We start from the raw sequence: 19,648 nt of genomic DNA, 5'->3' as shown, positions 1-19,648 counted from the left end.
CAGCCACTGCCACCCCACTGAAGGTCCCTATCTGGTCGTTTGCATTGTATTGCTAAAAACTCATGCTTTGTGCCCATACCATTCAAACTAAGCATGCCCTGACATGGCACCAACAAAACAAAAGATGCCATTAAAGGACCAAGCACCAAGAACCATGTGCCAACCCAATAAAGTAAATGAATAGAGTCTCATTAACTTTTCAATGTACATTTTTGTAGCCATTATTTTTTTTTATACTATAGTAGACATTGTTTAAAAAAACTAATGGCATCATCTAATGGTAAAAAGTGATGCAGTGAAAATGTGTAGCATTCCATGGAGAATTCAACAAAATGGTGGCTCTTTGCCCACAGACACCAACTCCCTGTTGCATAAATGTGAATGAGATGGGTAAAAGATGGCTTCAGCTCCTGTTCTCAAGCTGTAGTAAACTCCTCAGATCTGTTTCACCCTTTTATTTTACGATTAAGCCCCAAAAGGGTGAAACGTGTTGTTCTCTACAGGTAAAGAACAGGAGCTGAAGCCATCTTTTTACCCATCTCATTTACATTTATACAACAGGAAGTCAGGCTCTGTGTGCAGACGGCCACCATTCTGTTAAAGTCTGCTAGCCGATCTGGTCTGTCTCGTACCTGTCTATGCATATGCTGATCTGACTAATTTGGGGGGGGCATTCAAGAGGTACTTTTTTATTGTTTTGGATTCCATGAAGAATATTACTTTAGGATTTGATGTATGTGATTCAGTGCTTTGCTACTAAATAAAATAAATGAATTACCATCATCTTCTGGACATGGCAGATGCTTCACAGAGACATAGCTTGTACCCCACAGGAAAGGCAGCACCTGGGCAGCAGCGATGGGCAAGGAGAATGTCTTCTTGGGTATTAGGTCAAGCACTTTTTGTATTGTTCCAGAACAATCCCAGCTTATTAAAAAATCCTTCTCTGCAGCCAGCAAAGCCTAAAAAAACAGGAGACACATGATTTTAAACTAAAAGCATGCACTGCTATATCTACAGCCATGGCCAAAAGTTTTGAGAGTGACACAAATATTAATTTTCACTGCAAGTTTGCTGCCTCAGTTTTATGATGGAATTTGCATATACTCCAGAAAGTTATGAAGAGTGATCAGATGAATTGCAAAGTCCCTCTTTGCCATGAACATTAACTTAATCCAATAAAAACATTTACACTACATTTGTGAAGAAGGCTTCAGGGGGCCCAAGAAAGTCCAGCAAACGCCAAGATCGTCTCCTACAGTTGATTCAGCTGCAGGATTGGGACACCACCAGTGCAGAGCTTACTCAGGAATGGCAGCAGGCAGGTGTGAGTACATCTGCACGCACATTGAGGAGAAGACTTTTAGAAGGATGGCGTGGTGTCCAAAAGGGCAGCAAAGAAGCCACTTTTCTCCAGGAAAAACATCAGGGACAGACTGATATTTTGCATAAGGTACAGGGATTGGACTGCTGAGGACTGGGGTAAAGTCATTTTGTCTGATGAATCCCCTTTCTTATTGTTTGTGGTATCCGGAAAAAACCTTGTCTGGAGAAGAAAAGGTGAGCACTACCATCAGTCCTGTGTCATGCCAAAAGTAAAGCATCCTGAGACCATTCATCTGTGGGGTTGCTTCTCAGCCAAAGAAATGAGCTCACTCACAGTTTTTCCTAAGAACACACATGGTGTAAAGAATGGTACAAAAACATCCTCTTAGAGCAACTTCTCTCAACCATCCAAGAACAGTTTGGTAACGAACAATGCCTTTTTCAGCATGATGGAGCACCTTACCATAAGGAAAAAGTGATAACTAGGTGGCTTGGGGAACAAAACATCGAAATTTTGGGTCCGTGGTTAGGAATCCTCAAGAGGCTGGTGAACAAAAAAACTCCCACTAATTTTAATTGACAGCACGCCAGTGCGAATTGCAGAGGTTTTGATAAAGAACTGCAAAAATTGACTCTTTGCATAAACTTAATGTAATTGTCAATAAAAGCTTTTGACACTTATGAAATACTTGTAAATATACTTCAGTATACCTTATTAACACCTGACAAAAAGATCTAAAAAAAAATGAAGCAGCAGACTTTGTGAAAATGAATATTTGTGTTATTCTCAAAACTTTTGGCCATGGTGGTATACTGAGTGAAAACTTTTTAAAATACGTTCACCCTACTCTTCGAGTCCACTTCACTCTATTAGACCCCTTTCACACTGGGTAAAACCGCCCTGCTAGTGGCTGAATACCGCCGCAAAAACAACGGTAAAGTGCCGCTAATAATAGTGGCACTTTACCACCGACGCACCTCCCGCCCCAGTGTGAAAGGGGCCGTTCGTGCCAAATTCAAGCAGCGCAGTGCATTACTGTATGATGATTGGCCAAAGCATGCACCATGACCTGCATGCTTTGGCCAATCCCAACGCCTTCAGCTAAGAGAGCCATAATTGGCCAAAAGCAGGGTGCCTTTTGCCAATCATGGCTCAGGGGGACTAAGTCCACGCCTCACACTATATAAGGCTTTCTGCATGTCGGCCCCGTGTAGTGTGTTGTTGGCGTGAACGGAGAGAGAGTGTCATTTAGATTGAGCAGGCAGGCAGGTTATTCAGTTAGCTGCAGTGTATTTAATATATACATACAGACAGTCTCTTATATATATATCCACTATATCAGGTTTAGCTATATCTGATTGCAGGTTTTTTTCCAGGTGTACTTTTTCTAATATACTTCAGGCAGGCAGGTTATTCAGTTAGCTGCAGTGTATTTAATATATATATATATATATATATATATATATATATATATATATATATATATATATATATATATATCCACTGTATCCAGTTTAGCAATTTCTCACTGGAGGCCATTGCTGGTCTACTTTTTCTAATATACTTCAGACAGGCAGGTTATTCAGTTAGCTGCAGTGTATTTAATATATATATACAGACAGTCTCGTATATATATTCCTGGTGTACTTTTTCTAATATACTTCAGGTGGTGTACACAGTACACAATACAGTGCACCCATAGTGCAGTTTCTACTACTTTTCTGGTGGTGTACACAGTACACCCATAGTTGTTATTACACTTCTGTTGGTGTACACAGTACCGTGCACCCCTAGTGCAGTTGCTACTACGTTTCTGGTGGTGTACACAATGCAGTACACCCATAGTTGCTATTACACTTCTGTTGGTGCACTGTACACAGTACTGTGCACCCCTAGCGCAGTTGCTACTACTTTTCTGGTGGTGTACACAGTATACAATACATACAGTGCACCTATAGTTTCTATTAGACTTCTGGTGGTGTACACAATACCGTGCACTCCTGGTGCAGTTGCTACCACTTTTCTGGTGGTGTACACAATACAGTACACCCATAGTTGTTATTAAACTTCTGTTGGTGTACACAGTACCGTGCACCCCTAGTGCAGTTGCTACTACTTTCATGGTAGTGTACACAATACATACAGTACACCCATAGTTGTTATTACATTTCTGTTGGTGTACACAGTACCGTGCACCCCTGGAGCAGTTGCTACTACTTTTCTGGTGGTGTACACAGTACACAATACATACAGTGCACCCATAGTTGTTATTACACTTCTGTTGGTGTACACAGTACTGTGCACCCTTAGTGCAGTTGCTACTACTTTCCTGGTGGTGTACACAATACATACAGTGCACCCATAGTTGTTATTAACCCCTTCCCGCCGAGCGTATGCAGATATGCGGCCTGAGCTTTCAGGGGTTATACCGACATGATGCCCGCAGCTGCAGGCATCATCCCGGTGCTGTTTTTTAGAGCGGGCGATCGGCTTTCCAGGGATAACAACCGATGCGGCTAAAAGCCGCTTGATTGTTATCCCGGAGGAGCAGGAGGGGACGTCCCCCCTCCCGCCGCTTTGACCAGGCCTCCCATCTCACCGGAAGACCCGATCCTCGATACGCTACTTCCAGTGGCTAGAGACAGACTGGCACGAAGCTGGAAATGGCTTTGTTCCAGTCTTCTGAATGTAAGCACAGAAGTGACATCACAACGTCACTTCCTGTTTGCTCGGCTGCCAATGGCGCCAGATTTAAAAAAATATACAGTATTCAGAATCGCCGTTTTTGGCGATCTGAATACTTTGAAGTGCAAAGGAGGGATTGGAGGTCTTTTAGACGCCCGATCCCTCCAAAAGAGTACCTGTCACCACCTATTACTGTCACAAGGGATGTTTACATCCCTTGTGACAGCAATAAAAGTGATCACAATTTTTTTTTTTTTAAAAACACAATTTAATAATATAAAAATAAATAAAATAAAAACATTTTTTAAAGCGCCCCCGTCCCCGCGAGCTCGCCCAGCAAAGAAAACGCATACGGAAGTCACGCCCGCATATGTAAACGGTGTTCAAATCACACATGTGAGGTATCCCCGTGATCTTCAGAGCGAAAGCAATAATTCTAGCATTAGACCTCCTCTGTAACTCTAACCTGGTAACCGTAAAAAAAAATTTAAAGCGTTGCCTATGGAGATTTTTAGGTACCATAGTTTGTCGCTATTCCACGAGTGCGTGCAATTATAAAGCGTGGCATGTTTGGTATCTATTTACTCGGCGTAACATCATCTTTCACATTATACAAAAAAATTGGGATAACTATACTGTTTTGTTTTTTAAAAATTCATGAAAGTTTCCCTTTTCCCAAAAAGTTGTGTTTAAAACACCGCTGCACAAATACCGTGTGACATAAAATATTGCAATCGCCATTTTATTCTCTAGATTCTCTGCTAAAAATATATATATATATAATGTTTGGGGGTTCTAAGTAATTTTCTAGAAAAAAATATGGATTTTAACTTGTAAACACTAAATGTCAGAAATTGGCTTAGTAATGAAAGGGTTAAAGCGTTTGTAAAGGTGTTTTTTTTTTTTTTTAAAATAACAAACATGTTATACTTACCTTCACTGTGCAGCTCGTTCTGCACAGAGTGGCCCCGAACCTCGTCTTCTGGGGTCCCTCGGTGGCTGTTTCAGCTCCTCCCCGCAAGCATTCACCACCTTAATGCGAGCTCCCTCGCACGGTGGTGAGTGCTTGCGGGCGCGCTCCCGTGATACAGCCGGCGGCTATAGCCGCTCGCTGTATCACTCGGCCCCGCCCCCGGCGCGCCGCGTCATCGGATGTGATTGACAGCAGCGCGAGCCAATGGCTGCGCTGCTTTCAATCCATCCACTGCAGCCAATCAGCGGCCAGGGTGAGCGGAGGAACAGATGTCGGGAACGCGAAGCTGACTTTCGAGGCGTCAGGTAAGTAAAACGGGGGGGCTGGGGGCGGCGGTTCTGTCAGAAGTTTTTTCACCTTAATGCATAGAATGCATTAAGGTGAAAAAATTTTTACCTTTACAACCCCTTTAAACTTCTGTTGGTGTACACAGTACCGTGCACCCCTAGTGCAGTTGCTACTACTTTCCTGGTGGTGTACACAATACATACAGTGCACCCATAGTTGTTATTACACTTCTGTTGGTGTACACAGTACCGTGCACCCCTAGTGCAGTTGCTACTACTTTTCTGGTGGTGTACACAATATATACAGTACACCCATAGTTGTTATTACACTTCTGTTGGTGTACACAGTACCGTGCACCCCTAGTGCAGTGGCTACTACTTTTCTGGTGGTGTACACAGTACACAATACATACAGTACACCCATAGTTGTTATTACACCTTTGTTGGTTTACACAGTAGCGTACACCCCTAGTGCAGTTTCTACTACTTTTCTGGTGGTGTACAGAGTAAACAATACATACAGTACACCCATAGTTGTTACTACGCTTCTGTTGGTGTACACAGTACAGTGCACCCCTAGTGTACTTACTACTACATTTCTGGTGGTGTACACAATACATACAGTGCACCCATAGTTGTTATTACACTTCTGTTGGTGTACACAGTATTGTGCACCCCTAGTGCACTTGCTACTACTTACTACAATACAGTAGTGTAGTGTGGTTTTGCTAAACAAAATTTACAGCATGTCCAGAAGGCCACCAAGGAGAGGCAGAGGCTCACAGGCCACTAAAAGAGGGCAAGCAGGCTCTGTGTCTACAGTCGACAGTGCTGGTTGTGGATACGGTGCATCCTCAGCACGTGGCCATTGGGCACGCTTGTCCTTTTTTTCTGCAGCTGGCCATGTTATTGAGCCACAACATGCAGAAGAGCTGGTGGAATGGATAAAAAATCCCTCCTCATCCTCCTCATCCTCTGTCACCCAGGCTCAGAGTAGTTTGCCTGCCAATGCAGCTGCCAAAGCAGCCTATTCCATTGGCTCCATGTCAACAGTCACTCCATCCCTAGCCCCACCATCGTACACGGAGGAGTCCCCCGAACTATTCGACCACAGTGTCGGGGACATGCTGCAGGAGGATGCGCAGCAATTTGAAGACTCCGATGATGGTACCCAGGTTGAGGATGGGAGTAAGGTGAGTCTAGAGAGAGGGGGTGCCCAAGAAGGTCAAGAAACTGGCAGTCATGTTCCCTGAGCTGCAGCATACTGCCAAGTTTGTTCCAGTGAGGAGGAGGGAGGGGATGATGAGGTCACTGACTCTACTTGGGTGCCTGATAGAAGAGAGGAGGAGGCACATCTCCAATGAGGCAGGATGCCCTCCAGGGGGCAGCTTAGGGGCAGCCACCCTATTGCATCACACCACAGAGCTAACCAGGTGCAGGGCGCTGCTGACTCCCAGCATATTTTGAAAAGTTCTTTGGTGTGGGCCTTTTTTGATCACACCGTTGCTGTTTGCAACATATGTCTGAAGCGTATCAAGCGTGGCCAAGACAGCAGCTGCTTGGGCACCATATGCTTGACCAGACATATGATGACCTCCCATGCAGTCCATTGGCAACAGCATTTAAAATACCCACATCAAAGAACAAGGTGGACCTCTTCTTGCTCCTCATCAGCTGGAATCTCCAACCCCACTATACCTCCAGTCCTCTCAGAAACCTGCACTGAGAGGAATGAAGGTATAGAAATAGGTGTCCCAAGTACTTGCGGCCAATCTGCTAGTGGTACACCAACATCGGATTTTAGCAGGCAAATTTCCCTACCCCAGTTGCTAGACCATCAAAAGAAATTCGGCCCCAGCCTAAGGCCCAATTTTCCACAGAGTGTATAGGGCAGGCCATATAGTATATACAGGCAGTCCCCTATTTTCAAACATCCAACTTACAAACAACTCCTACTTACAAACGAAGGGAAACAACAGGAAGTGAGAGGAAATCTACCCCTAGGAAGGGAAATTCTCTCCTGTAAGAGTTAATATGGGAAAAAGGTGTCTCCACTCATGCTTTATCACCAACCCTTGTTTCCCTAATAACCCAAAATTTTCTAAATCCAATTTCAGTGGGACAGAAAGTGAGGTGAAATCTTCTGAACAGGGCCACAGACAGCAAAACAAATGTTACAGGGGTGATGATAATCCTTCCCTATGTTTTCCAAAAAGCTTAAAAATAGATTTTTTGGCTGGAGCTACACTTACAAAATGTGCCTGTTCCAAATTACAAACAGATTCAACTTAAGAACAAACCTACAGTCCCTATCTTGTTTGTAACCCGAGGACCGCCTGTATACTGCTGATGTTCAGAGTATATAGGGCCTGTGGGCCCCACACTTTTTTTTTATTTGGGTGCAGGGTTCCCCTTAATATCCATACCAGACCCAAAGGGCCTGGTAATGGGCTGGGGGGGGGCAACATTGCATTACAGCCGCAAGCAGTTTTAAATGACTTTTATTCCTTTAGAAATGACATTTTGTGCAGGGACTGTTCTAAACACGTGAAAAATGCGCCACTTTACATGCATACTATAGACACCCCCCAGGTATGATATTTAAAGGAATATTTCACTTTTATTGTTTCACTTTAAGCATTATTAAAATTTTTGCAGGTAAACAAATGTGCATTTATTATTTTTCTAAGGAGCCTGCAGAGCATTGTACCTGGGATCTGCTGATTACGGGTGCAATGTCAGGCTTCTGCAGACTCTCAGGATAACTGTCGGGCAGGCAGCTACGAGCAGGAAGATCAATGAACTACAAAAGCACTCACAAGTGCCCTCGAAGTTTGTTGAGAACTATAAGCTATAAGACACAATGGCTGACTGTACTTGTCTATTCGTCACAGGAAACTGCAAATAAATGGCATGGCTGTGTGGGTGCAGCCCCGCATGGCAGGGTTGTTTTCAAATTGTATATTACGGGTGTAACATGCAGGGCCGGCCCTACCATGGGACCCAGTGGGCCATGGTCCCAGGCGACATTTTAAGAGGGGTGGCCTGTGGGACTGCTGTGGACGGCTGCATTCAATGAGTGTGCAGCCCCTGCTGCCTGTGAGACAGTTTCACACAGAGCAGATCGTTCTGCTTGTAAGAGCCACTGAGTGTGTGACACTGTAATGTACTGTGACAATGTAATGTAACTTCATGCAGAGAGAGACCAGCTATCAAAATTAAGCGTTGATGTCTGGGTGGGCGTGACCCAGCAGCTATCAAACACCAGCCAATGGGATGGGATCTGGGTGGGTGGCTGGATCTACGTGTATGTGGCATGCCCACTTTCTTAAGCAGCCCAATCATTGGCTGGTGTTTGATAACTGCTGGGTCCCACCCACCACAGGTACCGCCCACCCTGGGTCCCACCCACCCCTTGACATCAGAGAGAGACCAGCTGTCAAAATTCAGCGGTGATGTGGGGGGTGGGCGGGACCCTGGGTGGGCGGGACCCAGCAGCTATCAAACACCAGCCAATGATTGGGCTGCTTAAGAAAGGGGGTGGGGCCACATACACATAGCAGCCCGCCCAGATCCCATCCCATTGGCTCGTGTTTAGTAGCTGCTGGGTCCCGCCCACCCCCCGATATCAACGCTTAATTTTTGACAGCTGGTCTCTCGCTACATGAAGTTACATTACATGACGGTGTCACACACAGTTTCACTAAGCGTCAATATGGGCCTTAGTGTGAAACTCCCTCTCCTCAGTCAGTACCAATCAGTGCCACCTGTCAGTGCCAATCAATGCCACCTGCCAGTGCCAATCAGGTGGCTTAGTGGTACTAAGCACCTATAATCGTGTGAAACGCATTCTGGTCTTGTGGTGTCACTCTGGGATGTCCCAATAAAGGATTTTGGATCACAATCGTGATGTGCAGCATATTCTTCTTTTTATACAGTGCTGTATACCTCCTTTTTTTTTTTTGGTTGTTGTAGCTTTTTTTTTTCCCCTGACTGCCTCCTTTTTTTAAATTGTCAGCTGCAATTTTTCTGACTGCGATGCTGGTGTTCCCCTTTTCTTATTTTTTTTTATAGTTGTTACATTTCTGTCAGCATCACTTCTCATTTTAAAGTGCACCAAACAGAACTTTTAATTCAATAAAGTGCATCCAATCACACATTTCCCAGTTTCTATTAATTAATAACCCTGGGAGGCCAACAAGGAGAGACAGATGTTCCCACGGCACTGTGAGAGGGCCAGCAGCGTCACAGGCAAAGGTGGACGTGGTCTGTCTTCAGGCAGGGCACATTTGTCTCTGTTTAGTGATGTTGCCCGTGCTATCCAGCCATAGCATGCAGAGGAGGTGATGGACTGGCTTACTAAACCATCATCATCCTCTATGACCCAAGCTGACACTAGTGTGCAATCCACCGTAACTGCCAGAGCGGCTTATTCTGTCTCCTTGTTCACAGCTACTCCTGCCATAGCCCCAGCATTATGCATGGAGGAGTCAGCTGAATTATTTGAACACAGCGCCAGCCACTTGCTTCTCGAGGATGCACATATATTACTTGATTCTGATTCAAATTGGCAGTCAGAGTGGTAAGTGGGGTACCCCAAGGCTCTGTCCTACGACTAATTCTGTTTAATTTATTTATAAATCATAGAGAGGATGGGATAAATAGCTCAATCTCAGTGTTTGGTGACGACACAAAAATAAGTAGGGCAAAACCATCACTGCAGGATATAGAAACCTTACAAGAGGACCTGAATAAATTGATGGAGTAAATTAGTTGGCAAATGAGGTTTAACATTGAATATTGGCACGCATTAAAAGGGGGATTTACTCCAGAGATAAAATGCTAATCCTGCCACTTTATAAAACTCTGGATCGGCCAGATCTGAAGTAGCACTACATGTATTCTCCCTGGAGAAGAGACGCTTGAGAGGAGATATGATAGTGATATACAAATATCTCAACAGTGATCCCAGCGTAAGTATGAAACTTTTCAGTCAAGAGGACACGGGGCCACACAATGAGACTGGAAGAGAAGTGGTTTAACCTTAAGCTGCGTAGGGGGTCTTTCACTGTCAGGGCGGTAAGGATGTGAAACTCTTCCACAATCAGTAGTGTCAGCAGGAAGTATTGATAGTTTTTAAAGACTCTTGGACGTGCATCTTAGAAAACACAATATACAGGGATATGGGAAATTATCTACACAAACACACACACGCACCAACACAGGTTGGACTGGATAGATGTTGTCTTTATTCAACCTTACCAAATATATAACTATGTTCCCCCAACTGTAGCGTATTGCCAAGATGGCTCCAGTGATGATGAGGATGGAGGGGATCATGATGATGAGGTCACTTATGCGACTTGGGTGCTGGATAGAGCAGAGAAAGAAAAGTGAGGCACAACCCCAACGAGGCAGAATGTTCTCTACAGGCAATCATATTGGAACAGTAGAGAGCAGCCACCCTATTCCACAGATTCTCCTTGCCCACTTCCCACAGCTCCACCGTTTAGGCCTTTTTTAGCACATGTGCAGCTAATCGTACTGTTGCAATTTGCAATCTCTGCCGCAAGCAGATCAAGCATGGAAAAAACACCAGCCATTTGGGTACCACATGCTTGACAAGGCATTTATCCTTTCAGCCCATTGGCAAGAGCACCTGAAAGCCACACACAAGGGACACAATTCTTCTTCTCACTTCTCACCTTTCATGTCTACCCCCGCTATATCTCATGACCTTTCAGCAGCCTCCACTGACAGGGATGATGGTATAGTGAAGGATGTCACAGTTCCTTGCAACACGTCTGCCAGCAGAGTAAAGCAGGCAATTTTTTCTGCCCCAGGTTCTGCATTGAAAAAAAAATACACTCCCTTCCACCCACATGCCTAGCATCTTAATTCCAGCTTGTTCAAATTGCCAGCTTTGGAACTCCTGCCTTTCTATCTGGTGGATTCTGCTCCCTTCTGTGAATTTGCAGAATGTGCTGTACCATAATGGCAGGTTCCCAGTCGTTATTTCTTTGCACATAAGGCCATTCCAGCTCTGTACCATCACATGGAAGGCAATGTTGTGGCATTGTTGGGCAAGGCAGTCAGCAGCAAGGTCCACATTGCTGCTGAAACATGGTCCAGCAAGCATGGTCAGGGACGATATATTTAGTTCACAGCACACTCGGTAACTCTGCTTGCAACTAGGAAGGATGCAGGACAATGCTTAGTGCTGGAGCTTGTTTTGCTGCCATGTCCCAATACAGCTGGTGGTGATGATGCAAGATCTGTCAGCTCCATTCCCTCCTCCTTCTCCATGCATTCCTCTATCGAATTGTCCCATGAATCACCAAACCCCCTAAATTTCCCCTAAGCATTTAAGGGGCTATTCAACAAGTCAGGCTAAACGTTGCCATGCAATTCTTCAGCTGGTTTGCCTAGGGGACAGGAGCCACACCGGAGCAGAGATTCTTTCAGCTCTGCAGGGGCAGACCAAGAGGTGGTTCACGCCATGGCAGTTTGAGCCAGGAATGGTGGTGTGCAATGATGGCACTAACCTTCTGTCGGCCCTTTGACAGGAAAATTGACACATGTACCATGCCTGGCACATGTCCTCAATTTGGTGGTGCAGTGTTTCTTAACCGGTTCCCGACCGGCGCACGCCGATGTACGTCGGCAGAATGGCACGGCTGGGCAAATGGGCGTACCTGTACCTGTACGCGCACCGGCCGGGAGCTCCATGAGTCGGGTCGCGGGTCCCGCGGACTCGATTGCCGCGGGGATACCCGCGATCACCTCATGGAGAGGACGAACGGGGAAATGCCGTTGTAAACAGCATCTCCCCGTTCTGCCTAGTGACAAGTGTCACTCGATCTCTGCTCCCTGTCATCGGAGCAGAGATCAGTGACGTCACACATACAGCCCATCCCCCTACAGTTAGTAATCACTCCCTAGGACACACTTAACCCCTCCCCGCCCCCTAGTGGTTAACCCCTTCGCTGCCAGTGCTATTTACACAGTAATCAGTGCATTTTTAATTGCACTGATCGCTGTATAAATGACAATGGTCCCAAAAATGTGTCAAAAATGTCCGACATGTCCGCCATAACGTCGCAGTCACAATAAAAATCGCTGATCGCCACCATTACTAGTAAAAAAAAAATTATTAATAAAAATGCCATAAAACTATCCCCTATTTAGTAAACGCTATAACTTTTGCGTAAACCAATTATTAAACGCTTATTGCAAATTTTTTTTTACCAAAAATATGTAGAAGAATACGATCGGCCTAAACTGAGGAAAGAAAATGTTTTTTTATATATTTTTGGGGGATATTTATTATAGCAAAATGTAAAAAATAATGTGTTTTTTTCAAAATTGTCACTCTTATTTTGTTTATAGCGCAAAAAATAAAAATCGCAGAGGTGATCAAATACCACCAAAAGAAAGCTCTATTTGTGGGAAAAAAAGGACGTCAATTTTGTTTGGGAGCCACGTCGCACGACCGCGCAATTGTCAGTTAAAACGACGCAGTGCCGAATCGCAAAAAACGCTCTGGTCAGGAAGGGGGTAAAATCTTCCGGGGCTGAAGTGGTTAAACAGGTACCCAGGGCTGCAAGATCTTCTAAGGCAGGCCAGAAGAGTCTGTAGCTATTTCATACAGTCATACACAACCAGTGTCCGGTTGGATTAAATTCAGCGGGAACTCCATCTGCCCATAAACCGCCTGATTTGTGACATGCCCACCAGGCGGAGCTCAACTTTGGCAATGCTGCCGCAGCTGCACATGCAGCAGAGGGCTGTCAACAAGTACCTGCGTGAGTATGCACAAGGACAAGCTCAGGGGGACTCAGCTTTTTTTCCCCACACCAATGACTGCTGATAAAAGATGAATGCACTTTACTGTCACCTTCTGAGGAGGCAACAAGGATGGTGAGCCTTATCAATGCAGGCATCAGTGACAAAATCCCTTTTGTGTTCCTGCTGGAGCATACTCTGTGTGGCATTATGGACAGGGCAGTTGAGGCAGAGCAGCAGGAGGAAGATGAGGGCTTCCTTTATTCTCAAAGCCCACTTAATGCAGACACCATTCTTGCGACGCTACAGAACACACAGGAGGAGAGAGAGGAGGAGGACTCTGTCAAATTTGGAGGCATTGAAGCAGAGCAAGACATACATCAAACCTTAAGAGATGATTTTCATTCTCCAGAAACCTTGGGAGTAGTATGTGGCTGGGAGGAGGCAGTTCCAGATACTGTAATCATCAGTGACCCAGATGACTCTGCAAAATTGCGGTACATGGGCTCCCTTATTCTTTAAAGCCTGAGAAAGGACTCGAGAATTTGTGGCATCAAGGAGAAGGCTTGTTATTGGTTGGCAACCCTCCTTGACCATGGTACAAGGGGAAAGTCTCGGAACTCATCCTGCCCCCACAGTTTTGAGACTTCTGTTGGTCAAAGGAGAAGCGGTGGAGAAGGGAGTTGCCTAAGTGATGCATTTCAAAAAAAATTTATCCTCGGTGCCCAGGGCTGTTACTTTCAAGATCGCCTCAGCAGCATCTGCATCATATGGTGTAATATTATCTAGGGGCAAAAACAGGCAGGGCGAGCTTTCCAGTAGACGATCCACTCGGTTACTAGGTCATGAGAATAGACCACTGGCCAGAACTTGCCCAGTATTTAATTGAGCTGCTGGGCTGCCCTGCATCCAACGTGCTTTCCAAGAGGCATTCAGTGCTGCTGGAGGTTTTGTGACAGATAAAAGAGCGCATCTGTCCACAGACTCCGTTGACCGGCTGACATTTGTCCAAATGAATCAGTCCTGTATTAGAAGCAGCTATCAAGACTCTGATGCCGATGTCGCTGATTACGTGTTATTGGGATCTCAAATCTCTACAAGACTGTCTAAGCTGCCTAGCTTTGTGGGTGTTGATTTTATCTTGAAGTCATTTTTTGGTATAGGTTTTATGGGATCAATAAACACCCAACAACCATTTTTTATGCACCTGTTTGACAGGTGCATCAGATTTCAATTTTTTACAGCAAGGCCAATTCTTGCTATCATCAAGGCACCACCAACACCCAAAGCCAAGTTTTTCCACAACTGTTTGACAGGGGCATCAAATTTACATTTTTACTTGCTTTTAACAAAGAGTACCTCTATACGGTTATGGTGTGAAGGCACCCAAAGCCCAATTTTTCCGCACCTGTTATACTTCTATCCAAAATCTGCGAAAGAGACACCAGAATGTATCTAAAACAAATTGTTAATCTTTGCCTGAGTGTTATATAATTTGGCCCCTTCACAGAAGTCTTGCTCACTGTGGTGCAAAACTTTGTTATTTCCATCCAAATTCTGCCAAAGAGACACCAGAATTTATCCAAAAAATCTGTAATCTTGTTTTGAGTGCACTAAATTGCAGCCTCATCATACAGACTGGCTCCCCAAGCTGTTGTTTACTAAGTAAAGAAAGCTTGCAGGGAAAATCTATTTAAATGTCATTTTTTTCTTTATAAATGTCAGTTTTGCTGAAGCAGGTGCTATACACGGTACAGATGCGTCACTTTACAGGCAGACTAAGGGGACCCCCAAGCACTATATTTAAAGGAATTTTTCATTTTTATTGTTTCACTTTAAGCATAATTTAAATCACTTCTCCTTTAAAAACAATCTTTTTAAAAAAACATTTTTTGCATTGGTACATGTCCCCCAGGCAGTACCTGGCCCCCAAACCCTTTTTGTGGCCAATAACTTGCATATAAACCTTCAAAATGAGGACTTATGATTTTTCAAGTTTGGGTCCCACAGACTTTAAAAGGGTTCGCGGTTCCAAACTTTTGCGATGTTCGAGATTTCTGGCCTGAACCAAACCGGGGGGTGTTCGGCCCATCTCTAATTACAAACTATCAATCAATAAATGCTGTATACATGCTGTTCATACCCACTTAGTCAGTATGGTATTTGTTTTCTATATTCTGCAAAAAACCTGGTCGATCTCTCCCCCCCTTCTGTCCAAGCCCGCAAGTTAGCTAGGGATTTTGCAGCTGTGGTGGCAGCTCTGCACATGCTCAGTTTTCTGTGTATTTTATACCCTAAACATTTCCTTCCTATTACATCTGAGCAGCCCATGCGACTATAGAGTTACACATGTGGGTGTATACACGGTGGTAAATGACAGTCTACTCCCTACCTCCTCATCCATGCCCACTAACCAGCTAAACACAATGGGGGTGGGATATAACATGTAGATTGATGTTATTCTTAATTCTTCATGATCCCATCGCACACGTTCCTGGATAAGCTCTCAAAAGTTTGGGTGCTGCAGTAACAACCAGCTGGAAACTGGTTCAGAAAGTCACAATGGGGATATTTGCCAGCACACCATGGATCAACAAGGTAGCGTCCAAATGGATTGTTTATTGCATGATCACATCACAGAAGAGTGCAACGTTTCAGAGTTAGCAGGACCCCTTCGTCAGGCATGTGATGAAGGGGTCCTGCGTGACGCCGAAACATTGCACTCACCAGATGTCATATGCGTATGACAACTTAAAACAGTTTATTGATATTATTTATTTTTACTCTGTATTCCAAAGGCAGTTTTTTATTTTGAACATGTGATTAGCAGCAGAGGACTAGAAGCTCCTCCTGCTTATGTTTCCCTGTGGGCAGGCTGGGAAAGATCTGGGTCATGTGACAGCTGTATACTGTATCACATAGGAAAAAGGTACTTAGATTTTTTTTCTTGTTAAAATATTTACAGTGCCATCATCCACATACAGAAACAGAAGAGACAATGTAAATGAACTGCTTGCCGACCAGCCGCCGTCATTATACTGCAGCAAGGTGACACGATCTCGCAAATCGCCATAGGTGTACATCAGCTCAGCAACTCACTCTTGTGGGCACGCGTGCGCTCCCTTTGGCCAGCAGGGGAGCCAATCAGCTGGTCCGGCGGACTCGATGTCTGCTGGCCACCTGCGATCATTCCCTGCAGTGGTAGAACGGGGATCTGCTCGTTCTGACAGGGGAGATCATGCAGATGCTGTCTTTCTGCTAAGCAGGAAGATGGATCTATGTGTTTCCCCAATCACACAGTCCCCCCTACAGTTAGAAAACACCTGCAGGGAACACATTTAACCCCTTTATCACCCCTGATGTTAAACCCTTCCCTGCCAGTGTCATTAGTACAATAATGCCCTGTACACACGATCGGACATTGAATGGACATTCCAACAACAAAATCCACCGGATTTTTTCCGAATGTTGTTGGCTCAAACTTGTCTTGCATACACATGGTCGCACATGTTGTCGGAAAATCCAATCATTCTGAACGCGGTGACGTAAAACACGTACGTCGGGTCTATAAGCAGGGCAATAGCCTAGGGCTTTCGTCTTTTAATTTATTTTGAGCATGCGTGGCACTTTGTGCGTCGGATTTGTCTACACACGATCGGAATTTAAGGGATCGGATTTTGTTGTCGGAAAATTTTATAGCCGTGCTCTCAAACTTTATGTGTCGGAAATTCCCGATGGAAAAAGTCAGATGAAGCCCACACACGATTGGAATTTCCAACAACACAATCCGATCGCACTTTCTCCGTCAGAAAATCCGACCGTGTGTACAGGGCATAACAGCGCAAATTTTTAGCGCTGATTACTGTAATAATGTCACTGGTTCCCAAAAAAGTGTCAAAAATGTCAGTTAGGTGTCCGATCTGTCTGCCGCAATGTCGCAGTCTCGCTAAAAATCACTGATCACCGCTAGGGATGAGCCGAACACCCCCCGGTTCGGTTCGCACCAGAACCCGCGAACGGACCGAAAGTTCGCACGAACGTTAGAACCCCATTGACGTCTATGGGACTCGAACGTTCGAAATCAAAAGTGCTAATTTTAAAGGCTAATTTGCATGGTATTGTCCTAAAAAGGGTTTGGGGACCCGGGTCCTACCCCAGGGGACATGTATCAATGCAAAAAAAACTTTTAAAAACGGCCGTTTTTTCGGGAGCAGTGATTTTAATGATGCTTAAAGTAAAAAAAAAAAAAGTGAAATATTCCTTTAAATATCGTACCTGGGGGGTGTCTATAGTATGCCTGTAAAGTGACGCGTGTTTCCCATGTTTAGAACAGTCCCTGCACCAAATGTCATTTTTAAAGGAAAAAATCTCATTTAAAACTGCTTGCGGGTTTAATGTCATGTCGGGTCATGGCAATATGGATGAAAATCAGTGAGACAAACGGCATGGGTACCCCCCAGTCCATTACCAGGCCCTTTGGGTCTTGTATGGATATTAAGGGGAACCCCGCACCCAAATTAAAATAAGGAAAGGTGTGGGGCCACCAGGCCCTATATACTCTGAACAGCAGTATACAGGCGGTGCAAACAAGACAGGGACTGTAGGTTTGTTGTTAAGTAGAATCTGTTTGTAATTTTGAACATTTTTAACGTGTTTAGCTCCAGCCAAAAAATCTTTTCTAAGCTTTTTGGAAAACATAGGGAAGGGTTATCACCCCTGTGACATTTGTTTTGCTGTCTTTCCTCCTCTTCAGAAGATTTCACCTCACTTTTTTGTCCCAATGAAAAATGTTTTTTGAAAATTTGGGTTTTTTTGTGGAACAAGGATTGGAAAGCATCAGTGGAAAGGAGAAATTGTTTTCCCATATTAACTCTTACAGGAGAGAATTTCCCTTCCTAGGGGTAGATTTCATCTCACTTCCTGTTGTCTCCTTCCGTTTGCAAGTAGGAGTCGTTTGTAAGTTAGATGTTTGAAAGTAGGGTCCTGCCCTATATACTCAGCAGAAATTTGGGCCTTAGGTGTTGCTGTGGCCACAACACTGTAAGCCCTCACAGGGCCCTGCTGTGAAATATTAGATCAAGAATTGTAATTACATGCCCCTGTTGAACAGGAGCTGAAAAATTAGGCCTTAGGCACTGGTGCTGGTGCCACAACACTGCAACCCCTCACAGACACTCTAGTTGGAACGCAGGAACGAGCCCTGCTGCAAAGTATTGCTTCAAAAATTGTAATTACACGCCCCTGTTAGACAGGGGCAGAAAAATTGGGCCTTAGGCACTGGTGCTGGTGCCACAACACTGCAACCCCTCACAGACACTCTAGTTGGAACGCAGGAACGAGCCCTGCTGCAAAGTATTGCATCAAAAATTGTAATTACACGCCCCTGTTAGACAGGGGCAGAAAAATTGGGCCTTAGGCACTGGTGCTGGTGCCACAACACTGCAACCCCTCACAGACACTCTAGTTGGAACGCAGGAACGAGCCCTGCTGCAAAGTATTGCATCAAAAATTGTAATTACACGCCCCTGTTAGACAGGGGCAGAAAAATTGGGCCTTAGGCACTGGTGCTGGTGCCACAACACTGCAACCCCTCACAGACACTCTAGTTGGAATGCAGGAACGAGCCCTGCTGCAAAGTATTACATCAAAAATTGTAATTACACGCCCCTGTTAAACAGGGGCTGAAAAATTGTGCCTTAGGCACTGGTGGTGGCGCCCAGAACCAAAAATGTTCTTACAAGCTATCAGCGTGATGATTGAGGAGGAAGAGGATAATTACTCAGGGATAGTCACTCAGCATCAGCATAGGCAGTCTTTGAAGGGATCTGAGATTTCAAAAAAAATTATTCGGTTACATCAGCATCAGGTGCTTGGTAGCTGGTGGTGATCCAAGACTCATTCATTTTTATGAAGGTCAGCCGATCGACCGAGTCGGTGGACAGACGCACCCTGTGATCGGTTACCACGCCTCCAGCAGCACTGAATGTGCGTTCCGAAAGAACGCTGGATGCAGGACAGGCCAGTAGCTCAATTGCATACTGTGCAAGCTCTGGCCAGTGATCCATCCTCAAGACCCAGTAACCCAGAGGATTTTCGGTGGGAAAGGTGTCCAAGTCTGATCTTGCCCCTAGGTATTCCTGCACCATGTAAAACAGACGCTGGCGATGGTTGCTGGAACCGATCATACCTTGGAGCTGCGGACCAAAAAATTGTCTGAACGCATCGGTCAGACGGCCACCTTCTCCACCGCTCCTTCTTTGACTGACCGAAGCCTCAGCAACACGTTGTCCAGAAACAGGAGTTTGTAACCTCCCAGTCTCTGGGAACGCGTTGCACAGACCTTTCTGCAAGGCCTCCCGAAGATGTTTCATCCTCTGCTCCCTCTGCGATGGCAAGATAAGGTCCGCAACCTTACCCTTGTAACGTGGATCAAGGAGGGTTGCCAGCCAGTATTGGTCCTTCTCCTTGATACCACGAATACGAGGATCCTTACGCAGGCTTTGCAGGATCAGGGAGGCCATGCAGCGTAGGTTTGCTGAGGCATTCGGTCCGGAGTCCTCTGGGTCACTAAGGACAACAACGTCCGCAGCC

At 45.1% G+C, this 19,648-nt stretch overlaps 1 protein-coding gene across 1 annotated transcript in view; it reads right to left on the bottom strand.

The window, feature by feature from the left end:
- Nucleotides 1-19,648, bottom strand: part of LOC141106409 (cobalamin binding intrinsic factor-like) — a 68,292-nt gene that overhangs the window by 8,914 nt on the left and 39,730 nt on the right. Inside the window, exon 6 of the mRNA XM_073597176.1 lies at nucleotides 779-962. Coding sequence (XP_073453277.1) covers nucleotides 779-962 — 184 coding nt within the window. The remainder of the gene's footprint in view (nucleotides 1-778; nucleotides 963-19,648) is intronic.

Source organism: Aquarana catesbeiana, linkage group LG08 (assembly GCF_042186555.1).
Source record: "Aquarana catesbeiana isolate 2022-GZ linkage group LG08, ASM4218655v1, whole genome shotgun sequence".
NCBI classification, from domain to species: Eukaryota; Metazoa; Chordata; class Amphibia; order Anura; family Ranidae; genus Aquarana; species Aquarana catesbeiana.
This window is presented reverse-complemented; position numbering and strand designations above follow the sequence as displayed.